Here is a 26,395-nt window from a genome sequence, read left to right as displayed (position 1 = left end):
CACGTAATACCTCCGCGAGTGCGGTTTTTACGACCGTGATTTGGCGACTAGGCGTCAGCAAGTCTGGCCATCTAAGGAAAATTGTCGTCTTGGTCGCTGTGGAAATATCACTTGTAGGTATTCGGTACCGCGATGTGCTCCCAGGCGATATTCGGTTTTATAATAAATAGCTAGGATTTTTTAGATATCAGGGAGAAACATAGGAAGGCTTCCAGGGGGAACGTTGTCCGTCCGGACTTGGTAAATATTATTTCTGCTCTGTTGTATAACCTTGATGTTATTGATGTGACTTTAAATATTTTAATACTGTATTATACCAATATTATTTAGACGGTGCTGCCGGTAATCTGACGCAGTAGACTGTAGGCTCACTGTTCTAATATATATAAAGCTTAACCAGTCATCCTAGAGGACCTAGGTAAACTGTAGGTTATTGTCTTTATTGTGATAGGTACCAGTATTAATTCTGTATTACAAGGTTACTGACTGAGTAGATAAGGGTTAATTAAAAATTAACCAGTTAGGAATAGAGTTGTAATTCCTTTATTAATTAAGTTCCCCTGGAAGCGTTTCTCAATTATCACACGTGTGAGTGTTGTGTCACGGTGAAGTGATTAGTAACAACCCAGAACTGATCACTTAATTAGTTAATCACTAGGTGTCTAGTTTATACAATATTCTATTTGTTGTTGTTAATTAACTACTGCGGCAGTACATTTGTCAGCGTAGATTAATACAGATTCCAAAGTGTATTGTGTTTTTGTTGTGTTTTCTAGTGAACTAAACGTGCTATAGTATACATACTTTATATAAGATCTTATCTCTGATCATACCTAGAGACGAGCCACGCGGGTATAACTGCCCGTTACAGAGAGATCTAATAGATATACAGTTAGGAGAGATATTTGGATAATCGTGTGTTTCATTCAGTTACGGGTATTATAGGATCCCCGTGACACATATTCAGATCTATATCGATCTAGAGCGGAATGACCCTTGCACCCCCCCCCCCCCCCCCCACCACCACCACCACTATCCAGCTCTGCTGACACCCTAGCCCGATCACTCTGACCTTCGACAGCTATAGTCCGTCCCATCTTGCTATAAAAATGTTGTTGTTGTTTTTTTGGGGTAAATAATTTCACTTTTGTTTCATGTAAGAAGAAAAGTAACAGTGTTTTGGAAATAACAAAAAATAATAATTTGTAGTAGATTCCGTAGCGTGAAAAACAAGGCGTACCCTGTGGGATGGTGAATAATCGACTGACATTTCTTGATTTGGACGGTTATCATCGCTATCCTAACCGTGCAAATGTCCGTGTAGCTCTCGAATGGTAGAGTACTCGTTCACCAAGTAGCCCAGGCCCAATTATTTGAACCATGCAAGAGTATTGTATTAGAGTATCAATATTATGGAATGTATAGTTTTTCGTTGAATAATACAAAGTGATAACCACCCTCTAGGTTATCAAATTTGGAACATGTTCAGTTGTAACAAACAACCACCAGCCAAGGCCTACTGACAATACATGAACACTGACGTCATTTCTTCGAAATTCATACAGTAACTGTTATCAGCTCTCACAAATGTCACTTCAGCTGAATAATATGTTAGGCTCGATAACCCAATGTCGACAGCAGTATCTATTTATTTTCTGTATCTCGACAATATTACCGCGGACGTTTTTTTGGCATCGATCCAGTTTACGGTTATTCGTAGAATCATCGGAGTTTCCCAGAATAATCGGGCTTCCCCTAATTTGCATAAAGCTCAAAACAGTAAGCGCTGTTATAGAGAGTCGGCGCAGTTCGCACGCTTGTCGTCCCGAAACGTGTTACTACAGCAGAATGGTTGCCCGAAAACACGGAAGAAAACAAACGGTAGGATAAACTAAACTTTTACTTTCATTTCCTCATCGGTGTTTATTGATGACACGAGTGTCACTGTCATTTCGTCACTCGGGTATCAAGCGACATGTACGACGAGTATGACACGCCGTGCTTGCGTAATTATAACAGTATCAAATTAAATCGCCGGCAGGTTTCTCAAACCCGTCAATGAATGCTGCGAGTATTAGCGCCTACATACATGCCAGTAACAAGTGTCTTGTACTTAATAAGTTCACTTAGGTGTCGAATGATGTCGGCTAATGAGGTTGCGGGTGGGGTCAATGAAGGGGACAGCTACATAATGATTCTTTCAACTGGGGGAGGGGATAATATATTATCTTCAGAGTTGCGAGGCCCGTGCCCACCTGTTCCCCTTATCCGCTTCCGATGTCTATCATTATATAGATTAGATTTGTCACATTTCAATTTTAGAATGAAATATTAATAGAGATATTTAAACCTAGCGCTAACTTCTAAAGTCGACATTTGCAAACAAAATCTTTGTTTTGTGTTTTTAGATTTTTGCTCAAAATGAACGTATTAAGGTTTAAAAACAAAACCATAAAATTTAATACACGCCTGCTTCCAACGTGTCGTTCTTGAAATCGGAAAAAAGCTATCAAGAGTAAATTTAATATTTTATGTGACCATTTTTTTAACATTCTATGAATTTGAACAGGAAAATGTATTTCTAATCAATCGGTAACGTAGCGCCAATTTAAAACACTAATTTTATCGGCTACAGTAAGGGGAAAAATTGTGGTGGGAATCCCAGTATATTGTTTTCTTTCCCAGTATAGCATTCGTTGCACATTACTGCAAAACACGCCCTCAAGCCGATGTGAGTAGCACGTGACGCGGCTTCAGACTCCAATACACATAAAAGTTGTAAGAGTCTTTATTATAGCGTGACAAAAGTATACATCGCAAACGAATGTCGTTGTAATACTGCTGTGTGTGTAAAGAGCACGTTCTGTTGTGACGTTTATACGTAACGATTTCTAGGATACTCGAATCGTAAAGCGTAAACTCGACAACATAACGATTTTTTTGTACTGTATATTCAAAATATACTACCAGCCGTTACGACATTGTAGCGAAGGGGTGTGTTAGCTCACTGGGTAGAGCGTTCGCCTGAGGTGTGGGTGTCTTATAGGACCCAATCAGTGCCCAGCGACTAGTATATCAAAAACCGTGGTATGTGCTGTCCTGTCCGACAAAAACAAAATGTTTGACATCCAGCAGCCGTTGATTAATAAACCAATGTGTTGTAGTTAAACCATACAAACTTTAGTATGGTAGCGATTGTAATATATTATATTATATTCCTTACTACAAATCGCAAGCTCTGATTAGCCAATCAAATGACATGTTAGTACACACGTCAAGAACTCTGTCCTTTTGTTAGTTTTATTTTCAAACCCCATTTATATGTCAAATGTTTGGACTCCTTGGGTCCATAAAATGGCAAATATATGATCTTTAATTATTTTATTACATTCATATTTCTTTTATTTCATTGGAAATATGTATGCATTTGTAATTTTTTCACAAAATATGTACTAGTCCGATATTTCTGCTATCTAATTGAATTTGATTTCCCCAACAAACATATTGGACTTAGTTGGTACGTGCTATCTTGTCGGTCTGAAAAGTGCATTCAAGCACTATTACATTGACACACACACACACGCACACACACACAGCCCCCCCCCCCCCCCACACACACACACACAGCTCGGTTCTTACCTACGTTTAGCCTACAGTGCTACGTACGTAATGTGTTGGTTTGTTGTTAAGAAAACATTCGTTTCTTTGTGTGCGTGCAAGTCTATAGTTCCCGATTACCAGCTGGCGCTCTTAAATTGATCTGTCCTGGTCAGGTCGAGTGTTCAACGTGCACATTCAGAGCAAGCTGAAGTTTTAATGATGAAGTGTTGCAGTTGTTCAAAAAGACAGCTATGACTTTGATGTCAACGGATGTAACGTAAATATTTACGATGTCTGTCGGCAAGCAGAGAGCCCCGACATATGTTATTATTCTGACGTATTCTGACGTGCCTTCATTGCCAAAATACAAAAGGTATAATAATACCAATACAATTAATTACGATTAAAGCGTTTTGTCTCTCTCTCTCTCTCTCTCTCTCTCTCTCTCTCTCTCTCTCTCTCTCTCTCTCTCTCTCTCTCTCTCTCTCTCTCTCTCTCTCTCTCTCTCTCTCTCTCTCTCTCTCTCTGTGTCTGTCTGTGTGTGTGTGTGTGTGTGTGGTAATTATTGTATCATGAACATGGAACGATTTCGACCTTTCTTACTGGGTGGAGAAGATAATATTAAGAAAGGGGTGCACCAATGAGATTTGATCCTGGGGACTTTTCATACCTTGGAGTGAAGCAGTGGTGTTGCTGGGACAGGAAAGTTAAATGTTGTAAAAGTTTTGTTTTTGTTTAACGAAACCACTAGAGCACATTGGTTTATTAAGCATCGGTTCTTGGATGTCCAGCATGTTTGAATGAAGACGCCCCAACACACGTGTAAACATATAAGGCCGAAGTTACAAAGCCGGTTTAAAACTTACACACGTGTAAACATATATGGCCGAAGTTACAAAGCCGGTTTAAAACTTACACACGTGTAACTACATACACGTACAATGCTTAAAGTTTAAACACCTGCGTTGAAGAAAAAACAGGCTCCTAGTTATAGTAATACTCCTAGTTATAGTAATACTCGGTGTAGGTGGAGAAAGAACACCTTCACTACCGCCATTGTTCTGGGATAAAAGTTGTACCAAGGCTCTTGCAGGTCTACACATGTCATCTGGCGGTGGTTTTGATGGGTGACACTGAACACAAAGTGACTCACACTGGATCCCATTACTCATATCCGACACAAGGTTGCATGCACTACATTCGTTTGTCTTTTTAGAATCGGAAGTGGGGGACGCGGGGGGGGGGGGGGGGGAGGCCGGAGGGGCAGGGGCCACGGGTCACCGAACTGAAGATTGTGCACTGAAAGGACAAGTTATAAACCCTCAATTGCTAGCATCTTTCGACGCCTATACTATTATATGCTTCTGTCCCTTCAGTTTGAAGCAGGCTATCCAGAGCTGTCCGCGGCAAACAAAGGTTCATGGTTGGTTGTTGGCGATTGCTGGACACAAGTTGATGTAGTAGCCTTGTTATGCGCATGTGTGCGTGTGCGTATGCGTGTGCGTGCGTGTGCGTGTGTGTGTGTGTGTGTTAAAATACCCCTGCTCAAGAAACTTTTCTCTTTTTCTTAATACGTTATTCGGGGGAGCATGTCTCGACTCCTCTATAAACTTCACACACTACAGTCTAGACCCCCCCCCCCCCCCCCCCCCCCCCCCCCCGATGGACTAACATTACTAGACACACCACTGCTTGTTGTTAGTGGCTAGTTAGAGAAGCTAACACAGTAGCTTTATCCCACCGAGCTGTCATAGTACACCCACGGTTGGAGACGGTACTTGGTCTGCAGTAATATGATATGTTCATTAACCTAGTTTAATCACGTCGGGCTGTGTCGAAATGACCCCAGTAACTGGGAAGTGTTACAATAATAAAACATGCATTTGAGAGAGAGAGAGAGAGAGAGAGAGAGAGAGAGAGAGAGAGAGAGAGAGAGAGAGAGAGAGAGAGAGAGAGAGAGAGAGAGAGAGAGAGAGAGAGAGAGAGAGAGAGACAGACAGACAGACAGACAGAGACATAGAGACAGAGAGAGAGACAAAGAGAGACACTCGAGATACAAAAAGAGAAAATGTCACAGCTCAAGTCAGTGCAGATTCAGAGGGGGTAGGTGCACATTCAGAGGGGGTAGGTGCACATTCAGAGGGGGTAGGTGCACATTCAGAGGGGGTAGGTGGCGGTGCAGACCTCATTGTGTTTTTCTTGTGCTTTTTCTTCTTTCTTTTTTTTCTTTTTTTTGCAAACTTTACTATCATAAAGGTAGTGAAACCGTAAAACTGAATTTAGTGTCACGACAGATTATATGGGACTTTCATAAATGGTATACATTATAATGATAAAAGCCTAGATCCGTCCCTGGTAGTTAAACGGGGGAGGGCAGACAGGGAAGTACTTAGTAGGGGTAGGGCAGAATATGAAGAAGTATTTGTTTTTTATTTGTATACTCAGTAGCTGGAAGAGACCCTGTGTTTTGTTTTCAGTTTACGCTAGGTACGGCCGTAACAGCAACGCTTCATTTGACGTTTTCTCGACCTCAACTTTCGATAGATAAATAAATAAAAACAACTGCTTGTTAATTTAAGCCAATAATCGCCAAATACAAACACAACATATAATCTATATGCATATACAATATGTTAGTATTATCTGAAACAAATCAACAAACTGCAAATTAACAAAAATTGTATTTGAATAGTACATTTACATAAACATCGGAAGTGATAATAACATTGACCTGCATTCCATATTTAGGTAATTGTAAATGATCTTACCGGAAAACTTTTAACAAATGAATCCTAATCCATATCTGGTTTTGGGGTTTTTTAAGGGTTTTTTTTTGGTTATTTTTCTTTTTAAATAGAAATTAAATATTTCTTTCTTGCAAACATTATTGACTTTTCTCCATGCGGATTTTGCCGATAAATGTATTTTTGGTAAGCTGTGGGAATTCAGTAGGGAAACTGAAAGTGGGGAATTCCAGTTTTAAAATAGCTTTGCGACCCGACCGATATATTTATGCGGCCAGTTCAACCGGAAATGAAACCGGGAAACGTTTCCACGTGAAACCGAAACTTGGTAAATCCATATTAACGGATACCTGCGAGTTACGGTTGAAAGTGGATGTGGTGCCTGGTGTAGGGAGGAAAGAATGCAAGAGAGGATTCAATGAATGGAATACACACACACACACACGCACGCGCACGCACACACACACACACACACACACACACAAAACAACAACAAACAAACAAAAAACAAACCAACCACAATTCTTCACAGAAAGTCAGTTAAGATAGTAGAACTTATGGGAGGAAAATATCGTGTCCCGAGGGTCCGTACCCCTAGTCATCAGACTCCCGGTTTACTGTCAGCGCTGTTATTGTGGGTAGACGAGAAATAACGTGACGCCTTCCAAAGTTGAAGAGTTACGTATAATGAAACGCCTCGCAGCGTTCTTGATAAGGGTTAAACATTTATTTACGATTGTAGATCGGCCTCAGTGGCGTGTTGGTTAACATGGACGTCTTGTGATAGGTTCTGGGTTCGCACCAGGTACCCGGTCAGTGGCGAGGTGTAACTTTATACTTTTTATTACAAAAAGTGGAGTAGGATTTGGTTCAATTGTAAAATCGCTTGCCTGATACGCGGTGGTCTAGGATCGATCCCCGTCGGTGGACCCATTGGGCTATTTCTCGTTCCAGCCAGTGCACCACGACTGGAATATCAACTGTCGTGGTATGTGCTATCCTGACTGGGATGATGCATATAAAAAAACCTAATTGCTATTAAAGGGACACACCCTAGCTACGTTTATTTGTTAACCATTACGGCGTTGTTTTTCGCTATTAAACCCCATTTTTCACAAATAAAATTGCACTTTACTTACATTTTATTATTTAGAATACACATTTCCATTCACCTGAAGTGCTTTTTGGTAATCCTGATGTTTGTAAAACCACGAAATGAATTTTTTGCATTTTTTCACAAAACGTGTTGTCGAAAAATAACCGTTAAGCAAGCGAGGTCTAATCTATTTTTAATGTCACAGACGTTGGTATATCACGTGACCGTTATCATTTTGGTTCGGTTTGTTTTCTCGTGCACGGTTCGCGCAATAACATCCGATTTGTTGTTGTTCATTTGTGAGATTTTTCTTCACAGTTCGTGAACATTTTCAGTAACAATAAAGTTCAGACAAGTAAGTGTTCAATACAAAACGTTACAAACCCTTAAAACCAATAATTTTGCTAAGTCTTACGATATCTGGAGAGGGGATACAACCAGGACAGAACAGTTGGAACATGTCCAGGAGAGGTGAAACGAACGCACCCCAAGTCTGTGAAATTTGTCGTGACGTAGGCATTGTTGTGCTTCTACCGGTGACATCAGAATACTAACTTTCAAAATTATTTCAAGCAATTGGGACATGGGGATTCCCATGGTATTTATCGATATAAAGCCTGCTTTTTCACTCCATTTGATAAAAACGTGATCTAAGTGTGTTACAGGTTTGTAGATTAACCAAATTATAATTTATTTTCGCTGGATGGAACTAGGGTGTGCGGCTTTAATGAAAACAAATGTAGCAAGTATCATCTGAAGATTGCGTATCATGTTACCAAAATGCTTGTCGTCCAATAGCCGATGATAAATAAATCAATGTGCTCTAGTGGAGTTGTTAAACAAACCAAACTTTAAACAAACTTTGATAGTAAATCCGCAAATAAAATGTGTTGAATGCGTCGTTAAATAAAACAGTTCCTTGATGGTAAAAGCGAGTTAAATGTGACGTAACTCTGCTCTGTCGTCTGCTAGTGTACGGTCGTCTCGTGCGAGTTCTCTATGCAGCGTTCGGTGCGACGTAACTCTACTCTGTCGTCTGCTAGTGTACGATCGTCTCGTGCGAGTTCTCTATGCAGCGTTCGGTCTAACGTAACTCTGCTCTGTCGTCTGCTAATGTACGATCGTCTCGTGCGAGTTCTCTATGAAGCGTTCGGTATGACGTAACTCTACTCTGTCGTCTGCTAGTGTACGATCGTCTCGTGCGAGTTCTCTATGCAGCGTTCGGTATGACGTAACTCTACTCTGTCGTACCGGCCTCGGTGGCGTCGTGGTAGGCCATCGGTCTACAGGCTGGTAGGTACTGGGTTCGGATCCCAGTCGAGGCATGGGATTTTTAATCTAGATACCGACTCCAAACCCTGAGTGAGTGCTCTGCAAGGCTCAATGGGTGGGTGTAAACCACTTGCACCGACCAGTGATCCATAACTGGTTCAACAAAGGCCATGGTTTGTGCTATCCTGCCTGTGGGAAGCGCAAATAAAAGATCCATTGCTGCTAATCGGAAGAGTAGCCCATGTAGTGGCGACAGCGGGTTTCTTCTCAAAATCTGTGTGGTCCTTAACCATATGTGTGACGCCATATAACCGTAAATAAAATGTGTTGAGTGCGTCGTTAAATAAAACATTTCTTTCTTTCTTTCTACTCTGTCGTCTGCTAGTGTACGGATCGTCTCGTGCGAGTTCTCTATAAACGTGACTGCGCCTGCCTAGAATCTACATGCAAAAAACCCTTGTCATGAAAGCCAAACAAAAATGGGCATAGTGTTTATGAAATGCAATTGACGTTCAAAATAAGGCGAGGGCGGCGGAGGACTTGCTGGCGTCTGGCCGTTGTGTGTTACACGTAGTGACGATTGTCTTTTTACAAGGATGAAATGTACTTCTTTACGTGCACTTCCTTACTTCGAGCTTTAATCCTCCCTAACATGTTTTTTTTTCTTTCCGAGAGATCCACATCAAATAGGCCACTCGTTCTCTTTAATCTTGGTTCCCCAAAACTCTGTAGGAGCTCGCTCAGAGATGCAAATTAACAGACCATGTTTAAAGGCACTGCCATTGTAAGATGTTTCTGACTAATAAACATCTAAATAGTTTCTTCTTTAGAATATCAGTGTTTGTATCTTTAATCGTATGTGTTTTTTCTTGTAAATGTGTGTAAGTAGCCGAAACTGGATCTAGTCTCCCAATAATTCCGTAGGTACAAAAACAAAATGTAATAAGAAATAAAATGAAGTTTGACATGGTACAAACAGTGGGACCATCAGAAACATATTTAAAATACACCAACTGATTTGTTATGTAGAGATATGTATTTAATATACAGTTGTAGTTTTGGGTCGGACAAAAACAAAACAAATCTGAGAATCGGTTCACTGAGGTGGTTCGATCTTCCGACTACCGACAGAAGTATAGATTTCCTTGGAATAAGTGGCAGACGACCAATGTTGGCTCTGCGATGAATTCACTGGCCTCTCCCGCCATCTTCATGTGCACGTCGCTACAATGCCCACCTCCCTCCCAGTGCTGGACAAATCTTCACATTCGTGCAAAAACAATGGAGACGTTTGGGCAAAATGAGCAAGCCTGACAACTTTTCACCATGTATTGTCATCATTCTACTCTACAATATTAGGTGTAGAGCCTAATGTGTTAAAACCGGCCTCGGTGGCGTCGTGGTTAGGCCATCGGTCTACAGGCTGGTAGGTACTGGGTTCGGATCCCAGTCGAGGCATGGGATTTTTAATCCAGATACCGACTCCAAACCCTGAATGAGTGCTCCGCAAGGCTCAATGGGTAGGTGTAAACCACTTGCACCGACCAGTGATCCATAACTGGTTCCACAAAGGCCATGTTTTGTGCTATCCTGCCTGTGGGAAGCGCAAATAAAAGATCCCTTGCTGCCTGTCGTAAAAGAGTAGCATATGTGGCGACAGCGGGGTTCCTCTAAAAAAACAGTGTCAGAATGACCATATGTTTGACGTCCAATAGCCGATGATAAGATAAAAAAAATCAATGTGCTCTAGTGGCGTCGTTAAATAAAACAAACTAACTTTTTAATGTGTTAAACTGCGTAGTGATTTGTTTGGAACCCTAACTAACTGTTATGTAGTAGCCTAATGAATCAACTTTGTTATTCATATTCGGTAATTTGTGTTTAATTTGTGCGAAAATCAGCTTGCCCTCTTACCCCGCCCACACCCCTGAGTCCCTGAAACAAAAACAGGAGTCTGTACACATGAGGAAAGTTGATCGAGACACATGTAGTTTACTAGCTGGTAATTGTGGTGGTAAATACAAGTGAGGGACAACCGAGGCGGTGCCTTTTGGTGCCAATGGGTGGGGGCGGAGATGCTATTCCGCGACTCCACCTCTTAAATCATACATGGAAGCGGCGGTGGGGTGGGGTTAGGTGGGGGTGGCGGCGATACCGACCCTCCAGCTCTGACGCTGAAGAGACCAGACATGGGCGTACATAGGATTTTGAAAAGGGAGGTTCCAAAATAGATTGCAGAGATATTGGGCATATATTTCTATGTTGAGTAAATATAATAATGTCAGATATATTAAATTATAAAAAAAAGCGATTGGGGGGGGGGGGGGGGGGGGGGGGGGGGGGGGGGGGGGGGGGGGGGGGGGGGGGGGGGGGGGGGGGGGGGGGGGGGGGGGGGGGGGGGGGGGGGTTCTGGCCCATGCCAGAGTATGCGTTTCCCCGCTCCCGTCCGTTAAAAGGTAAATTAATAACTGTTACCAGCCCATTTGCTGACATATTTTGACGACTGTACAAATTCGCCCCTGAATTTTATTTTATTTTTAAATTTAGTACTACCTCATTGACCAACAGACGTGATGACTCGTTGATGAAACAAACTATGCAGTGTGTGGGCGTGTAAACAAAAACACTGACACCATACCGTATTCAATAATAGGCCTACAAATTTTAAGTCATATACCCATGTGTGTTAACTTTTCGTTTGTCTCAATAAGTGTACATAATATATTTAAAAAAAAATAAAAAATAAATAATAAAAAGTAAATAAATAATAATAATACAAAAATAATAATAATAAAAACTCATACTAGTTACTTGTATAGTTTTCATGTGACTTGGTCAACCTATCAGTGGTGTCAAAACAGATCACATGACCGTTCTCCTTCAATCACAACTCGTCAAGTTTCCTGGAAGGGGCTGCATCAACGTGTCGGCATATGAACTTCCACTTTTTATACGTGACGATTCCAAGAAATGTTATCATAATCGAAGTGCTTTCGAACTGCAGTTTCGATTTGGCTTCTTTCGGTGAACCGGTTAGAGATAAAACGACCATTATTTAAGTCTCGGCATCCAGTTTTCCTGCTAACTCGCTAGCCGCCATTTCAGGTATTTGCCAAAGACTCGTCATACCTCTGTTGATATACCGCTTACTTGAAGATTTAGTTTGGTTTTCTACTAATATTCTACTTTCTTTTGATATACTCGCAAATTTAAATTTCTGTTTCGTGCGCTTTACATTTAATCCAGAGTTCTTTGAAGGCTGTGGAGCCATTTTGTGAAGATGTCATATTTTTGAGATGAGAGTTCGTAGGAATTTCGCTTCTTTTTCAACTTTGGAAATAGGCAAGAATACCACTTAGTTTAAGACATGTTCTGAGTTCAAAGATTACTTTTTTTTTTTTTTTTTTTTTTTTAGTAATGCTGTTATGTATGTTATGTAAATAGTAGTAGATCTAAGGATATTGGAGTTATTTTAGTTTAATTTAATTTTTAAATTAAATTGAATTTGATTGTTAATTAAAACATTTTAATTATTATAATGCTTCAAATTATTATAACATACTATTTTTGTTTTTGTTTTGTTGTTTTTTTGCATTAAAAAATATATATATATATATATATATATTTTTTTTGTTATTATTAAAAGAATACATAACATTAACTGTGTCGATTTCAATACTTTACAGGCTTTAGTTAACAATTATTTTTAATAATTAACTGAACTTGTGTTTGAAAATAAAATGTGTTGATTAAAAAAAACCTGTTATGTCATATATATATTTTTAAAAATAGGTATTTATGGATAATATTTTCAACTAAATGTACTTAAAAACAAATTAAGTATGACAAACATTTATTTTTTTCAGTTTCAATATTTGTTGCAGAATTTTGTTAATAATTAACTGAAATCATTTTTAAAAATATAACAAAATAGATAATATATTTATTTTTGTTTCCAATATTTAGGTATATTTTTGCTTCTAAATCTTAAGACAAATATATTTGTTGAAAAAGGAAACAACATTGTATCAATTGATATCCATTATGTACATTGCACTTTTTCTTTATTTCAAAACTGTACATTAAGTTACTCAAATAACAAATGTTGTATCTAAAATACTAGTAGTTTGTTATACCACTGCTGTTGATAATAATAATAATAATAATAGTAATAGTAATAGTAATAGTAATAATAATAAGAAGAAGAATACATTTTAAAAACAATTTTTAAAATTTGATTTTAAATATTTTTTTAAAATAAAAAATGTTGGTATTTTTTTTTTGTTAATACAAACTTTTTGTTTTCATATTGAACAATTTACAATTTTTACTAGACTTAACATTTGTACATTTGATGAGATGTTTTTTTTTAGGATTACTGTGAATTATATTTGACAAATTTAAAGAGACTGTCCTGAGGTTTGAAACTTTGTCATTGTTAAAATGTTTCTGACAGAAATTTGTTTAGCCACTAAATTAAATATATTTTGTAGTTTCTAATACCAGTGTCTGTGTATTCAGTATGCTTCTGATCATTCTAATGTTCATAATTATTACTAACATTGCAAACTTTATTTTATTTACTAATCTGTTTTTGTACATATAAACTTTTAAAGTTCATTTTATAATGGTAGCAAACCCAAAACAGTCTCAATAAGGCTTGGAAAATATTACTACCACTTTGGTGAATTTAAAAAAGAAGATTTTTCTAAGCCAAACGAAAGTTTGATAAAGAAGTTAATTCTTAAACTGGTTCACTATTGAAATACTTTTGCTAAAGTGAACTGTAATTCTGTTGATTTGGCAAAATACAATTTAAACCAAGATTTATACATTTATCTGTTAATGTGTTATAGACAAATATCATTTAAATGCCAATTTAAGTTAAACAAAATTGAAGTAAAAAAGCAATAGTACACAGAATATTTTGAAATAATGTTCAAATTCAGTTTCAAAGTTAAGACTATTTGCTTTTCTTTAAGCATGTTCAATAATTTTAGTTTATTGATATTTTCAAATTTTATAATAATTAAATTTAAAAAATTACTTTTGCCATAATCTTGACTACATTTGAAAACAGACTAATTGATTATTATAGATTATTAATAATTACTTGTGTTGAAAAATACTATAAATTAATGAATCATAGCTAGCTAGTATTATCATAAAAAGTATATCAAGTAATTATGAAAGATTAATGTTCACTACTATATTAATTTAAATTAAAAATCATTATGAATAAAAACAATACACCAATTAATTAAAAAAAGAGTACATTTTTATTTTAAAAAACCCAAAAAAATTTTATGTACTGGACAAAATTGTTTTAGAAAACTGATAAAATATTTTTGTTTCAAGTATTATTTATTTATTTATCTTTTTGTTTTACAATATTTGCTTTCTAGTATTATTAGCAGTCTGTCAGTATAATATAATAATAATTATGTAAGACAACACATAATAGAATCTGTTAGGTCAAATAGAATTCTATGTGGAGTTCTGATTACATCAACCAGAAAATCTTCTTTTTTTGGAGGCAGATTATTTAGAGTAGGTAGGCATTCTATAAATTATTTTTAATGACTGAGATAGTTTATATTAAGATACAATGTATGTAGCATATGGGCAAGGGTTTTCTTAAGTTTAATTATATTTTAATACATTTAAAAAAATTAATATATGTTAAATTCGGCTATAGGATTAATACAGATGCATCTGTGTGATATAAAGCAAAAGTTGTGTGAAAAAGTAATATTCTTTGTAGCACTGAAAATGTTGAAAATTTTGGGAAAAGGTAATTTTCTTTAAAACGATTAAGTTTTTTTGTTTTTTGTAAGGATGGTTGGGTAATCTGAACCACAACTATTTTTTTTGTTTAGCCTTCATATGAAACAGTAATTTATATAATTAGTTTTGTAGTATTTTTACCATGCTGTCTGTGTCAGTATATAAAACATTATTTTATAGAATTTCTTTTGGCATGTTAATCATTACACCAGTATGTAACACATTATATGATTTAATTGTTAAACAAATATTTTTACCATTCTATCAATATGTAACTCAATAGTTACGAGATTGTGTTCATAATTGTGTTACCACCCAATCAGTATGTAAGTGTATATTTGAAAATATTTTTTTACCATATATCACACAGTATTATATAGAATAAGTTTTGTAATATTTTTACCATATGTCACACAAAATTATATAGAATAAGTTTTATAATATTTTTACCATAATGTCACAGTATTATATAGAATATATTTTATAATATTTTACCATAATATGTCACAGTGTTATATAGAATATGTTTTATAATATTTATACCATAATAGTGTTATTCAGAATATGTTTTATAATATTTTTTACCATATGTCACACAGTATTATATAGACTATGCTTTATAATATTTATACCATAATATGTCACAGTGTACTGTGTTATATAGAATATGTTTCATAATATTTTTACCATAATATGTCACACAATATTATATAGAATATGTTTTATATGTTTACCATATGTCACACAGTATTATATAGAATATATTTTATGTTATTTTTATCATATGTCACACAGTATTATATAGAATAAGTTTGATAATATTTTTTACCATAACATGTCACACAGTATTATATAGAATATGTTTTATAATATTTTTACCATAATATGTCACACAGTATTATATAGAATATGTTTTATAATATTTACACCATAATATGTCACACAGTATTATATAGAATATGTTTTATAATATTTATACCATAATATGTCACACAGTATTATATAGAATATGTTTTATAATATTTATACCATAATATGTCACACAGTATTATATAGAATATGTTTTATAATATTTATACCATAATATGTCACACAGTATTATATAGAATATGTTTTATAATATTTACACCATAATATGTCACACAGTATTATATAGAATATGTTTTATAATATTTACACCATAATATGTCACACAGTATTATATAGAATATGTTTTATAATATTTATACCATAATATGTCACACAGTATTATATAGAATATGTTTTATAATATTTATACCATAATATGTCACACAATATTATATAGAATATGTTTTATAATATTTATACCATAATATGTCACACAATATTATATAGAATATGTTTTATAATATTTACACCATAATATGTCACACAATATTATATAGAATATGTTTTTACCAAATGTTCTTAACGTATTAGTATTTTATAGATTAATCTATTTTTATTTTATAGATTAAAATGTTTTTTTTAAATACAAAACTGTTTGACTGGTAAACTTTCTCATAGTGCCACCTGTTTTAAAGGGACATTCCTGAGTTTGCTGCATTTTTAAAGATGTTATCGACTAACAGAGACTTTTTAGCGATTGTAATTACATATGAAATATATTTTCCTGAATAAAATATTAGTGGCTGTATATTAAACGTGTTTCTGGTCGTTCTGATATTTGTACTAGCATAAATTTCATTTTATTTCCTAAAATAATTCTTACAAATATTAAGACGACCAGAAACACATTGAATATACAGACACTGGTATTCTAAATAAGAAAATATATTTAATATGTAAGTTTAATCGTAGAAATATTTTAGTAGTCGAAAACATTTTACAATGCAGCAAACTCGGGAATGTCCCTTTAAGCAACCACCTGTTGCATATGATCATGTGACTATTAACTCAGTCTAAAATATTACACATTGACTTGTATTATGCAGCCATCTGTCTTAAGCCTCTTCCTGAGTTAATAAACATACTAATAATAGGACTATGTTGTTTTAATACTGCAAAGAAAGTAGATAAAACAATATTAATAAGACTGTTAATATTATTTCATTACAGGTAAAAATGCCTAGGAGAAGCAAGAAGGAGATTGCAGACAGCACGATGGTAGTGAACCGCAGGCCGATTCGGCCGATTGACCGTCAGAGGATGAGGCCCTGGCTGGTGAACCTCCTCAATGAGATCAGTGTCCCCGGACTGTCCTGGGAGGATCAGCAGAAGGAGATCTTTGATGTGTCCTGGCGCCACGGAGCCCGACATGGCTGGGACATCACCCACGATGCGGACGTCTTCTGTCGCTGGGCACTGCACACGGGTGAGTGCGATTCACTGATATTTCTTATTCCAAGACGGGTGAGTGCGATTCACTGATATTTGTTATTCCAACCACATGGCAGCAGGTTTCCTGTCTCCAGTGTGACCAAGTATCTCAATCAATAATGAGCTATAGTTCCGACCACATGGCAGCAGGTTTCCTGTCTCCAGTGTGACCAAGTATCTCAATCAATAATGACCTATAGTTCTGTAGCATTTGGTTTAAATCCCTCAAATCAGAAAGACAACAATGCTGGGTAGGATTCGGTTTATTTGGCAACCGTCAAATAAAGGTCCTGAAAATAGTATATAAAAATATGTAATATAATATAATTGGTAAAACACCGTGTCATCATCATACAATGCAAATGTTATACATCTCACAACTTTAAAAAATACACATCGTCAAGGATACCAAGTTATAGATTACTTAACAGTTATACGTTATCAGAATAAACATGTATATACATCCAAAACCTCATCCGTGGACATAACCCACTGATTCAATACAACATAAATACACTACTGGTTCATCGATCCATCTTACAAAATGACAAGCGCTGGCCAACACGCTTGTGAAACCAACAACACACGAAAAATGCGTGCGTTGTTTCTGGAAACTATACACACAAACACCTATAAATAGTTAAGTTACACACCTTGGCTGTGGGCTATGGACCGAACTGGTTGCCGAGTATTAATGACAATTCCTCATCCTATAAACAAACATCATAATATAAGCGAAAATATATAATGGTTAGACCTATATATATTTATCGTTATTGTATACAATATAATTACCCTAATAATTATTGTCTTTACAGTTAGTAAATTAAGAATATATATTTAAAAATACATTAAAATTACATTAAATATACTTTTAAATACTTATAACCACTACCTTTCCCTAGTGTCAACTACATTATCAATTTATATCTATCCATAGTTAATACAGATTATGATTTTTATTTATCAATAGTTAATACAGATTATGATTTTATATCTATCAATAGTTAATACTTAAATCATAATGGAACATAATGTGCACAATAATTATATAAATATATAAATTCATGTTAGTCAAACCTGTGTAACCGTCGCAGAAAAGATGAAAAAATAATCAAGAAATAGTTGAGAATTATGTCGTGTGTTGATGGCTTGCTGTTCAATGTGAATGTGGCACGGACTAGCCGTGACCAATGTCACATGACACCAGAATAAAATATCATTGGCTAAACTCCAATTTGACCGGAAAGAAAAGTTAGGGCGTTGTCTAATAGGGTATTCTCTACGACGAATATCCTAAAAACAAACGAAATAACCCATTAATAAAATATTATAAAATAAGTAGCAAATAAAATAAAACATATATACATACAGTGTTATATATTTTTACCCCGTTACAGTTCCAACCACATGGCAGCAGGTTTCCTGTCTCCAGTGTGACCAAGTATCTCAATCAATAATGACCTATAGTTCCAACCACATGGCAGCAGGTTTCCTGTCTCCAGTGTGACCAAGTATCTCAATCAATAATGACCTATAGTTCCAACCACATGGCAGCAGGTTTCCTGTCTCCAGTGTGACCAAGTATCTCAATCAATAATGACCTATAGTTCCAACCACATGGCAGCAGGTTTCCTGTCTCCAGTGTGACCAAGTATCTCAATCAATAATGACCTATAGTTCCAACCACATGGCAGCAGGTTTCCTGTCTCCAGTGTGACCAAGTATCTCAATCAATAATGACCTATAGTTTAAAATGTTCTGATAAATATTACTTTTCCTTTTGTTTCATCCATGAACATGAACCTTATTGGAAATTAGTAGGATAATTGTTTTTAAATGTCATCATCATCACCGACACCATCATCTTCACCACCACCACCTCCACCACCACCACCACCTCCATCATCATCACCAACACCTTCTTCATCATCAAAATCATCATCACAACCACCACCACCAAGGTTTTGTTTAGCAAATTTCATTTCAAATTATTTTCAGGAAAGTTCAAAACTGGTGACCCTCCAAATCCCAAACTGTGGAAGGCAAACTTCCGTTGTGCATTAAATAGCTTGCCCGATGTGAAGAGACTGCCCAGTGAAACGAAGGGTCAGAATGCACTAAGGAGATATCAGTTTCTGGATCCTTCTCAGGCTAAACCTAAAGGTAAGTGCTGTTACAACCTTCTCAAAACATCCTTTTGACTCTATATTAAGCATTGATACAATTTTGAGCATGATAACTTGTTGTGTTGTTGAGATTTCAGTGTGTATTGGTACTAATCTACACAAGGCACATTGATACCCCTACTAGCCTACTAAATACCATTTGTTCTAACTCGAAAGATTAATTAAAACCAAAATGTTTAACAACCATAACTTTTAGTTTTGGCTTTCATCTTTTAAAATAATAATTAAAAAAGAAATTTAATTTACCTACAGATCCACTATGAACCAAATTGTTTTTGAAGTGACCTAAATAGTTATTCTTTTAATTAAACTTTGAGAATAATTTAGTAATTAGCTGAAATAATTGTATAATTTATATTTTGTTAGGTTTCTCGGTGAAATAATAGTTTTAAATAACTGTAATTGAATTGTAACCCATTTACTAGTCACTGACTATGATACATTTTTTGTAATTTATTGTGGTTCTGTTTTTTTTTTCAAAATAGGTCGGAGGTCAGGGATGAAGAAGAAAATTAAGAGAGAAGAGGTGAGTATTACAGAAGAAAACAAGGCTGGGGAAATACACAATATGTCAGTCTGTCCTGTTACCTGTAGTCTAGTATTAAACCTGTTACCTGTAGTCTAGTATTAAACCTGTTACGTGTAGTCTGGTATTAAACCTGTTACATGTAGTCTGGTATTAAACCTGTCACCTGTAGTCTGGTATTAAACCTGGTACCTGTAGTCTGGTACTAAACCTGTCACCTGTAGTCTGGTATTAAACCTGTCACCTGTAGTCTAGTATTAAACCTGTCACCGGTAGTCTGGTATTAAACCTGTTACCTGTAGTCTAGTATTAAACCTGTCACCTGTAGTCTAGTATTAAACCTGTCACCTGTAATAGGGTATTAAACCTGTTACCTGTAGCCTAGTATTAAACCTGTTACCTGTAGTCTAGTATTAAACCTGTCACCTGTAGTCTAGTATTAAACCTGTTACCTGTAATAGGGTATTAAACCTGTCACCTGTAGCCTAGTATTAAACCTGTCACCTGTAGTCTGGTATTAAACCTGTCACCGGTAGTCTGGTATTAAACCTGTCACCTGTAGTCTGGTATTAAACCTGTCACCTGTAGTCTAGTATTAAACCTGTCACCTGTAGTCTAGTATTAAACCTGTCACCTGTAGTCTGGTATTAAACCTGTCACCTGTAGTCTAGTATTAAACCTGTCACCTGTAGTCTAGTATTAAACCTGTTACCTGTAATAGGGTATTAAACCTGTTACCTGTAGACTAGTATTAAACCTGTTACCTGTAGTCTAGTATTAAACCTGTTACCTGTAATAGGGTATTAAACCTGTTTGTTACCTGTAGTCTAGTATTAAACCTGTTACCTGTAGTCTAGTATTAAACCTGTTACCTGTAATATGGTATTAAACCTGTTACCTGTAGTCTAGTATTAAACCTGTTACCTGTAGTCTAGTATTAAACCTGTTACCTGTAGTCTAGTACATGTATTAAACCTGTTACCTGTAATAGGGTATTAAACATTTACCTGTAGTTTAGTACATGTATTAAACCTGTTACCTGTAATAGGGTATTAAACCTGTTACCTGTAGTCTAGTATTAAACCTGTCACCTGTAGTCTGGTATTAAACCTGTCACCTGTAGTCTGGTATTAAACTTGTCACCTGTAGTCTAGTATTAAACCTGGTACCTGTAGTCTAGTATTAAACCTGTTAACTGTAGTCTAGTATTAAAAAATATATATTATTTTTTCAGCCAGAGTACACCGATTCATCAGACACATCGGATACAGACAGTTTTGGCAGTCAATCACAATCTCCGTTACCCAGATTTAATTTACTCTTTGGAGGTAATAACCATTTATTTTAAAAACAGGCTTATTTTTCTGTTACAGTATATTTCTGATGAGTGTTTAGTAATAGTAGTACCATGTCTGCAGAGGAGAGGGAGTAGCAAATTTTCTTTCTTTTTTTTCAATGCATTTTCCACCTAAATATTTTGCTCACCAGTCTAGATCCCCTTACACAATTTCCTGCATAGGTCCTGTAGCAGTAGCGGTAGAAATAGCAGTAGCAGCAATAGTAGTAGTAGTATTGGTAGTAGTAGTATTGGTAGCAGTAGTGGTGGTAGTAGTAGTAGCAGTAGTGGTGGTAGTAGTAGTAGCAGTAGTAGTGGCAGTAGTTGTAGCAGCAGTAGCAGTTGTAGCAGTAGGGACACAAATTCAAATAATAAAACATCATAATAATGCATTTAACTTCTTCTTTTTTTCATTATAAAACAAATGAAAATGAATTTGTTTTTAAACTCTTTTGTAGAAAGTCACTCACAGAGTTTAAAAAATCATAACAGTGGTTTTCGAGTAACAGTTGGACTCCAGCCTCAAATGGAAACGTCCATTCTTGACACTCCATACCATGTTCCTCGGAGCTCTTCACCAGAGAGTGCTGAAAGTAATACAATCTAAACAACTTTCCTAAGCTTGGAACTTTAACGATTCTATGACAGGAAGAGAAATTCTTAGTTTTCTTCTAAAATTATGTCTCATAATTTTCTTAAATACAAATAGTATGACCCACAAAAACACTCTGTATTATATGCATCTAGCTGTCTAAGAAGGAATTGAGATATGTCATTTGTGCACACATGCAAAGAAAAGTCTTATGCATTAATGCTAAACTGTAAGTATAACAAATAAGTGAGAAAACGTGTAAATCTGACACCATTGTCGTGAGTTTAAAAACTGCACACTGTATCTCCTCCAGCTGGTAATGAGAGGCCGGACTGGCTACCACTGGGTCACGTATTGACCGTCTTGTAATGAGAGGCCGGACTGGCTACCACTGGGTCACGTATTGACCGTCTTGTAATGAGAGGCCGGACTGGCTACCACTGGGTCACGTATTGACCGTCTTGTAATGAGAGGCCGGACTGGCTACCACTGGGTCACGTATTGACCGTCTTGTAATGAGAGGCCGGACTGGCTACCACTGGGTCACGTACCACTGGGTCACGTACCACTGGGTCACGTATTGACCGTCTTGTAATGAGAGGCCGGACTGGCTACCACTGGGTCACGTATTGACCGTCTTGTAATGAGAGGCCGGACTGGCTACCACTGGGTCACGTACCACTGGGTCACGTATTGACCGTCTTGTAATGAGAGGCCGGACTGGCTACCACTGGGTCACGTACCACTGGGTCACGTATTGACCGTCTTGTAATGAGAGGCCGGACTGGCTACCACTGGGTCACGTATTGACCGTCTTGTAATGAGAGGCCGGACTGGCTACCACTGGGTCACGTATTGACCGTCTTGTAATGAGAGGCCGGACTGGCTACCACTGGGTCACGTACCACTGGGTCACGTACCACTGGGTCACGTACCACTGGGTCACGTATTGACCGTCTTGTAATGAGAGGCCGGACTGGCTACCACTGGGTCACGTATTGACCGTCTTGTAATGAGAGGCCGGACTGGCTACCACTGGGTCACGTATTGACCGTCTTGTAATGAGAGGCCGGACTGGCTACCACTGGGTCACGTATTGACCGTCTTGTAATGAGAGGCCGGACTGGCTACCACTGGGTCACGTACCACTGGGTCACGTACCACTGGGTCACGTATTGACCGTCTTGTAATGAGAGGCCGGACTGGCTACCACTGGGTCACGTATTGACCGTCTTGTAATGAGAGGCCGGACTGGCTACCACTGGGTCACGTACCACTGGGTCACGTACCACTGGGTCACGTATTGACCGTCTTGTAATGAGAGGCCGGACTGGCTACCACTGGGTCACGTATTGACCGTCTTGTAATGAGAGGCCGGACTGGCTACCACTGGGTCACGTATTGACCGTCTTGTAATGAGAGGCCGGACTGGCTACCACTGGGTCACGTATTGACCGTCTTGTAATGAGAGGCTGGACTGGCTACCACTGGGTCACGTACCACTGGGTCACGTACCACTGGGTCACGTATTGACCGTCTTGTAATGAGAGGCCGGACTGGCTACCACTGGGTCACGTACCACTGGGTCACGTACCACTGGGTCACGTATTGACCGTCTTGTAATGAGAGGCCGGACTGGCTACCACTGGGTCACGTACCACTGGGTCACGTATTGACCGTCTTGTAATGAGAGGCCGGACTGGCTACCACTGGGTCACGTACCACTGGGTCACGTATTGACCGTCTTGTAATGAGAGGCCGGACTGGCTACCACTGGGTCACGTATTGACCGTCTTGTAATGAGAGGCCGGACTGGCTACCACTGGGTCACGTATTGACCGTCTTGTAATGAGAGGCCGGACTGGCTACCACTGGGTCACGTATTGACCGTCTTGTAATGAGAGGCCGGACTGGCTACCACTGGGTCACGTACCACTGGGTCACGTATTGACCGTCTTGTAATGAGAGGCCGGACTGGCTACCACTGGGTCACGTACCACTGGGTCACGTACCACTGGGTCACGTATTGACCGTCTTGTAATGAGAGGCCGGACTGGCTACCACTGGGTCACGTACCACTGGGTCACGTATTGACCGTCTTGTAATGAGAGGCCGGACTGGCTACCACTGGGTCACGTACCACTGGGTCACGTATTGACCGTCTTGTAATGAGAGGCCGGACTGGCTACCACTGGGTCACGTATTGACCGTCTTGTAATGAGAGGCCGGACTGGCTACCACTGGGTCACGTACCACTGGGTCACGTACCACTGGGTCACGTATTGACCGTCTTGTAATGAGAGGCCGGACTGGCTACCACTGGGTCACGTACCACTGGGTCACGTATTGACCGTCTTGTAATGAGAGGCCGGACTGGCTACCACTGGGTCACGTATTGACCGTCTTGTAATGAGAGGCCGGACTGGCTACCACTGGGTCACGTATTGACCGTCTTGTAATGAGAGGCCGGACTGGCTACCACTGGGTCACGTATTGACCGTCTTGTAATGAGAGGCCGGACTGGCTACCACTGGGTCACGTATTGACCGTCTTGTAATGAGAGGCCGGACTGGCTACCACTGGGTCACGTATTGACCGTCTTGTAATGAGAGGCCGGACTGGCTACCACTGGGTCACGTATTGACCATCAATCAAACACATATACCGTAAATGTACAACAAAACATCCCATCAGCAAACAGAAAAAATACCAAACAACAACAAAGTATCAACCCCAGGTATGTGCGTGTATGTGTGTGTCTCTGTCTGTGTGTGTGTCTCTGTGTGTCTGTTTGTGTGTGTGTCTGTGTGTATGTGTACCTGTGTGTGTCTGTGTGTACGTGTACCTGTGTGTGTCTGTGTGTACGTGTACCTGTGTGTTTCTGTGTGTACGTGTACCTGTGTGTTTCTGTGTGTACGTGTACCTGTGTGTGTCTGTGTGTACATGTACCTGTGTGTGTGTGATTGATCCCCACACCCCACTAAGGTTAAAAGAGGTTTTTTTTTTTACAGTGCAGTATTAGTATATAGGTGTCCAGGGAAAATGTAGACAAAATGGTTCACCAGGTTCATATTCGACCCCTCCCAAGTCCACACTACACTATGCCCCTGAACTCCCCACCCCCCAATTTACCCTAAAAACTCCATACAAACAAACACAGCAATCTCAAATCAAATAGTACCCCCCTCAAAAAAAGAAGAAAAAAAAGATGAAAAAGAACAAGCCAAATTTAATCTGTGGACTAAATCATCCCAAGGATATTTCTTGCTTCGCCACTCATTGTAAGACGTAATGTTTATGGCTGTTATACCCATGATAATATAATTCTGCTTATTTAAAAGCTAAATATATTGTTGATTATGTATTTTATTTTTTATAGGTTTTACTGGCAGTGAAGAATCAGAGAGTGAACTTTCTGATCAAGAGGTGAAAGAAGTAAATATTATATTGATTTATATCTGGTACTACTTTCCACTGTTGTATCTTTGTTTGACTGAAGGTATTGCAAGATCTATACCACTTTAAACTTGTTCATTTTAACAGAGTAGGCTACAACAATAAAACATTGATTATAGACATTTAGATGAATTAAAAAAAAAAAATCTAAAAAAAATCTTCTTTTTTTTTTAAATGAGATAAATAACAAAATATCAGAGCTGCAACAACTTTCAGATTCACTTGAATCAGGGCTGTTCCACAAATGACCACATTGTTGGGGTGGGTGAGTGGGGGTTAAAAGCAATTTGCTCACATGCTCACCATGCAGGAATGAATTGAAACTGCATTTAAAGCATACAGGTGTGATACGAGGAAACCATGCTACCGAGTCACTGGACCTAAAGTAAAACAGTGTAATTACAATGCACCAACCCCCACCCCCACCCCCAATTATCCATTCTTTAACAGAGATAATTTATTGGTTTTAGCAAGTTACATAGCTTAGGTATTATATTGTATTCTTACACACCCGCTGGTGAGAACATCATGTGTTATTTTGTACGTGTGTTAACAGTTTCAATTTGACCACGTCACAAATGCCATAAGTCCAATAAAAAACAATGTAATGGAAATAGATTACAGTGTGATGTATAGTTAACCTGACAATCATGTCTGGCACATAAGTTAGCTACAAGTGCAATGGCTGTAAATAACTTTTAGTCAAAAAAGATGTTAAAAGTTGTTTAAAACCTGGTTTTTGAGGCTATGTAAGATATAGAATAATAAATAGAATAATACATTCGTATCCGTTAGATACCATTTATCTCACAACTGGTTGTTTAAAAACGTATCAAACTCGCTTTCGCTTGTTAGATAAATTTTAAAACCACTCGTTTTGAGATAAATGGTATTTAATGGCCACTCATATATTATTCTCTATTTATAATGTTCTTCACCCACTGTGCAGAATGAAGTAGTGTATACGGGTATGTGTAATTAAAATAGTTTACACCTTTTTTACAGATTGTAGACCAATGGGAAAGGAATCCACAATTGCTTGATAATTCCTTCAGTCCCGACTGGTGTTTTCCTGAAACAGGTACATACATATTTAAAGTACTGTGTAAGAGAGACACACGGGGGGGGGGGGGGGGGGAGAGAGAGAGGGGGAGAGAGAGGAGGAGAGAGAGAGAGAGAGAGAGAGAGAGAGAGAGAGACAGACAGACAGACAGAGGGGGGAGGAAGGGGGAGATAGACAGACAGGAGGAGAGACACAGAGGTAGGGTCAGATGGGGGAAAAGACATAGAGGGAGAGGAAGAAGCAGAGGCAGAGGGAGAGGGAGAAGGGGGGAAAGAGAGAGAGAGAGAGAGAGAGTGAGTGTGAGTGTGTGTGAGTGAGAGTGTGAGTGATTGAGCGAGCGAGAGAGAGCGAGCGCGAGAGAGCGAGCGCGAGAGAGAGAGCGCGAGAGAGAGAG

At 38.0% G+C, this 26,395-nt stretch overlaps 1 protein-coding gene and 1 long non-coding RNA gene across 5 annotated transcripts in view; one reads left to right on the top strand and one right to left on the bottom strand.

Annotated features, from left to right (window-relative positions):
* The first annotated feature begins 1,784 nt into the window (after positions 1 to 1,784).
* The window catches only part of LOC121378754 (interferon regulatory factor 1-like), a 27,982-nt gene continuing 3,371 nt past the window's right edge, over positions 1,785 to 26,395 (top strand). Inside the window, exons 1-8 of one of the 4 annotated variants that reach the window (XM_041507050.1) lie at positions 1,785 to 1,881; positions 16,579 to 16,834; positions 18,841 to 19,005; positions 19,514 to 19,554; positions 20,789 to 20,882; positions 21,349 to 21,483; positions 24,862 to 24,908; positions 25,944 to 26,019. In XM_041507050.1, coding sequence (XP_041362984.1) covers positions 1,849 to 1,881; positions 16,579 to 16,834; positions 18,841 to 19,005; positions 19,514 to 19,554; positions 20,789 to 20,882; positions 21,349 to 21,483; positions 24,862 to 24,908; positions 25,944 to 26,019 — 847 coding nt within the window. In that variant the 5' untranslated portion in view covers positions 1,785 to 1,848. Of the gene's footprint in view, positions 1,882 to 11,580; positions 11,818 to 16,578; positions 16,835 to 18,840; positions 19,006 to 19,513; positions 19,555 to 20,788; positions 20,883 to 21,348; positions 21,484 to 24,861; positions 24,918 to 25,925; positions 26,020 to 26,395 lie in introns of those variants that run through there. The other 3 variants (XM_041507049.1, XM_041507048.1, XM_041507051.1) reach the window with 3 other exon arrangements.
* On the bottom strand, positions 17,088 to 18,561 carry LOC121378755. Its single transcript, XR_005958761.1, has 3 exons — positions 17,920 to 18,561; positions 17,493 to 17,549; positions 17,088 to 17,129 (listed from the first exon to the last, which is right to left on the bottom strand). It is a non-coding gene; the product is annotated as an uncharacterized LOC121378755 (long non-coding RNA).

The sequence above is a fragment of the Gigantopelta aegis genome, chromosome 8, assembly GCF_016097555.1.
Source record: "Gigantopelta aegis isolate Gae_Host chromosome 8, Gae_host_genome, whole genome shotgun sequence".
Lineage (NCBI taxonomy): Eukaryota > Metazoa > Mollusca > Gastropoda > Neomphalida > Peltospiridae > Gigantopelta > Gigantopelta aegis.
This window is presented reverse-complemented; position numbering and strand designations above follow the sequence as displayed.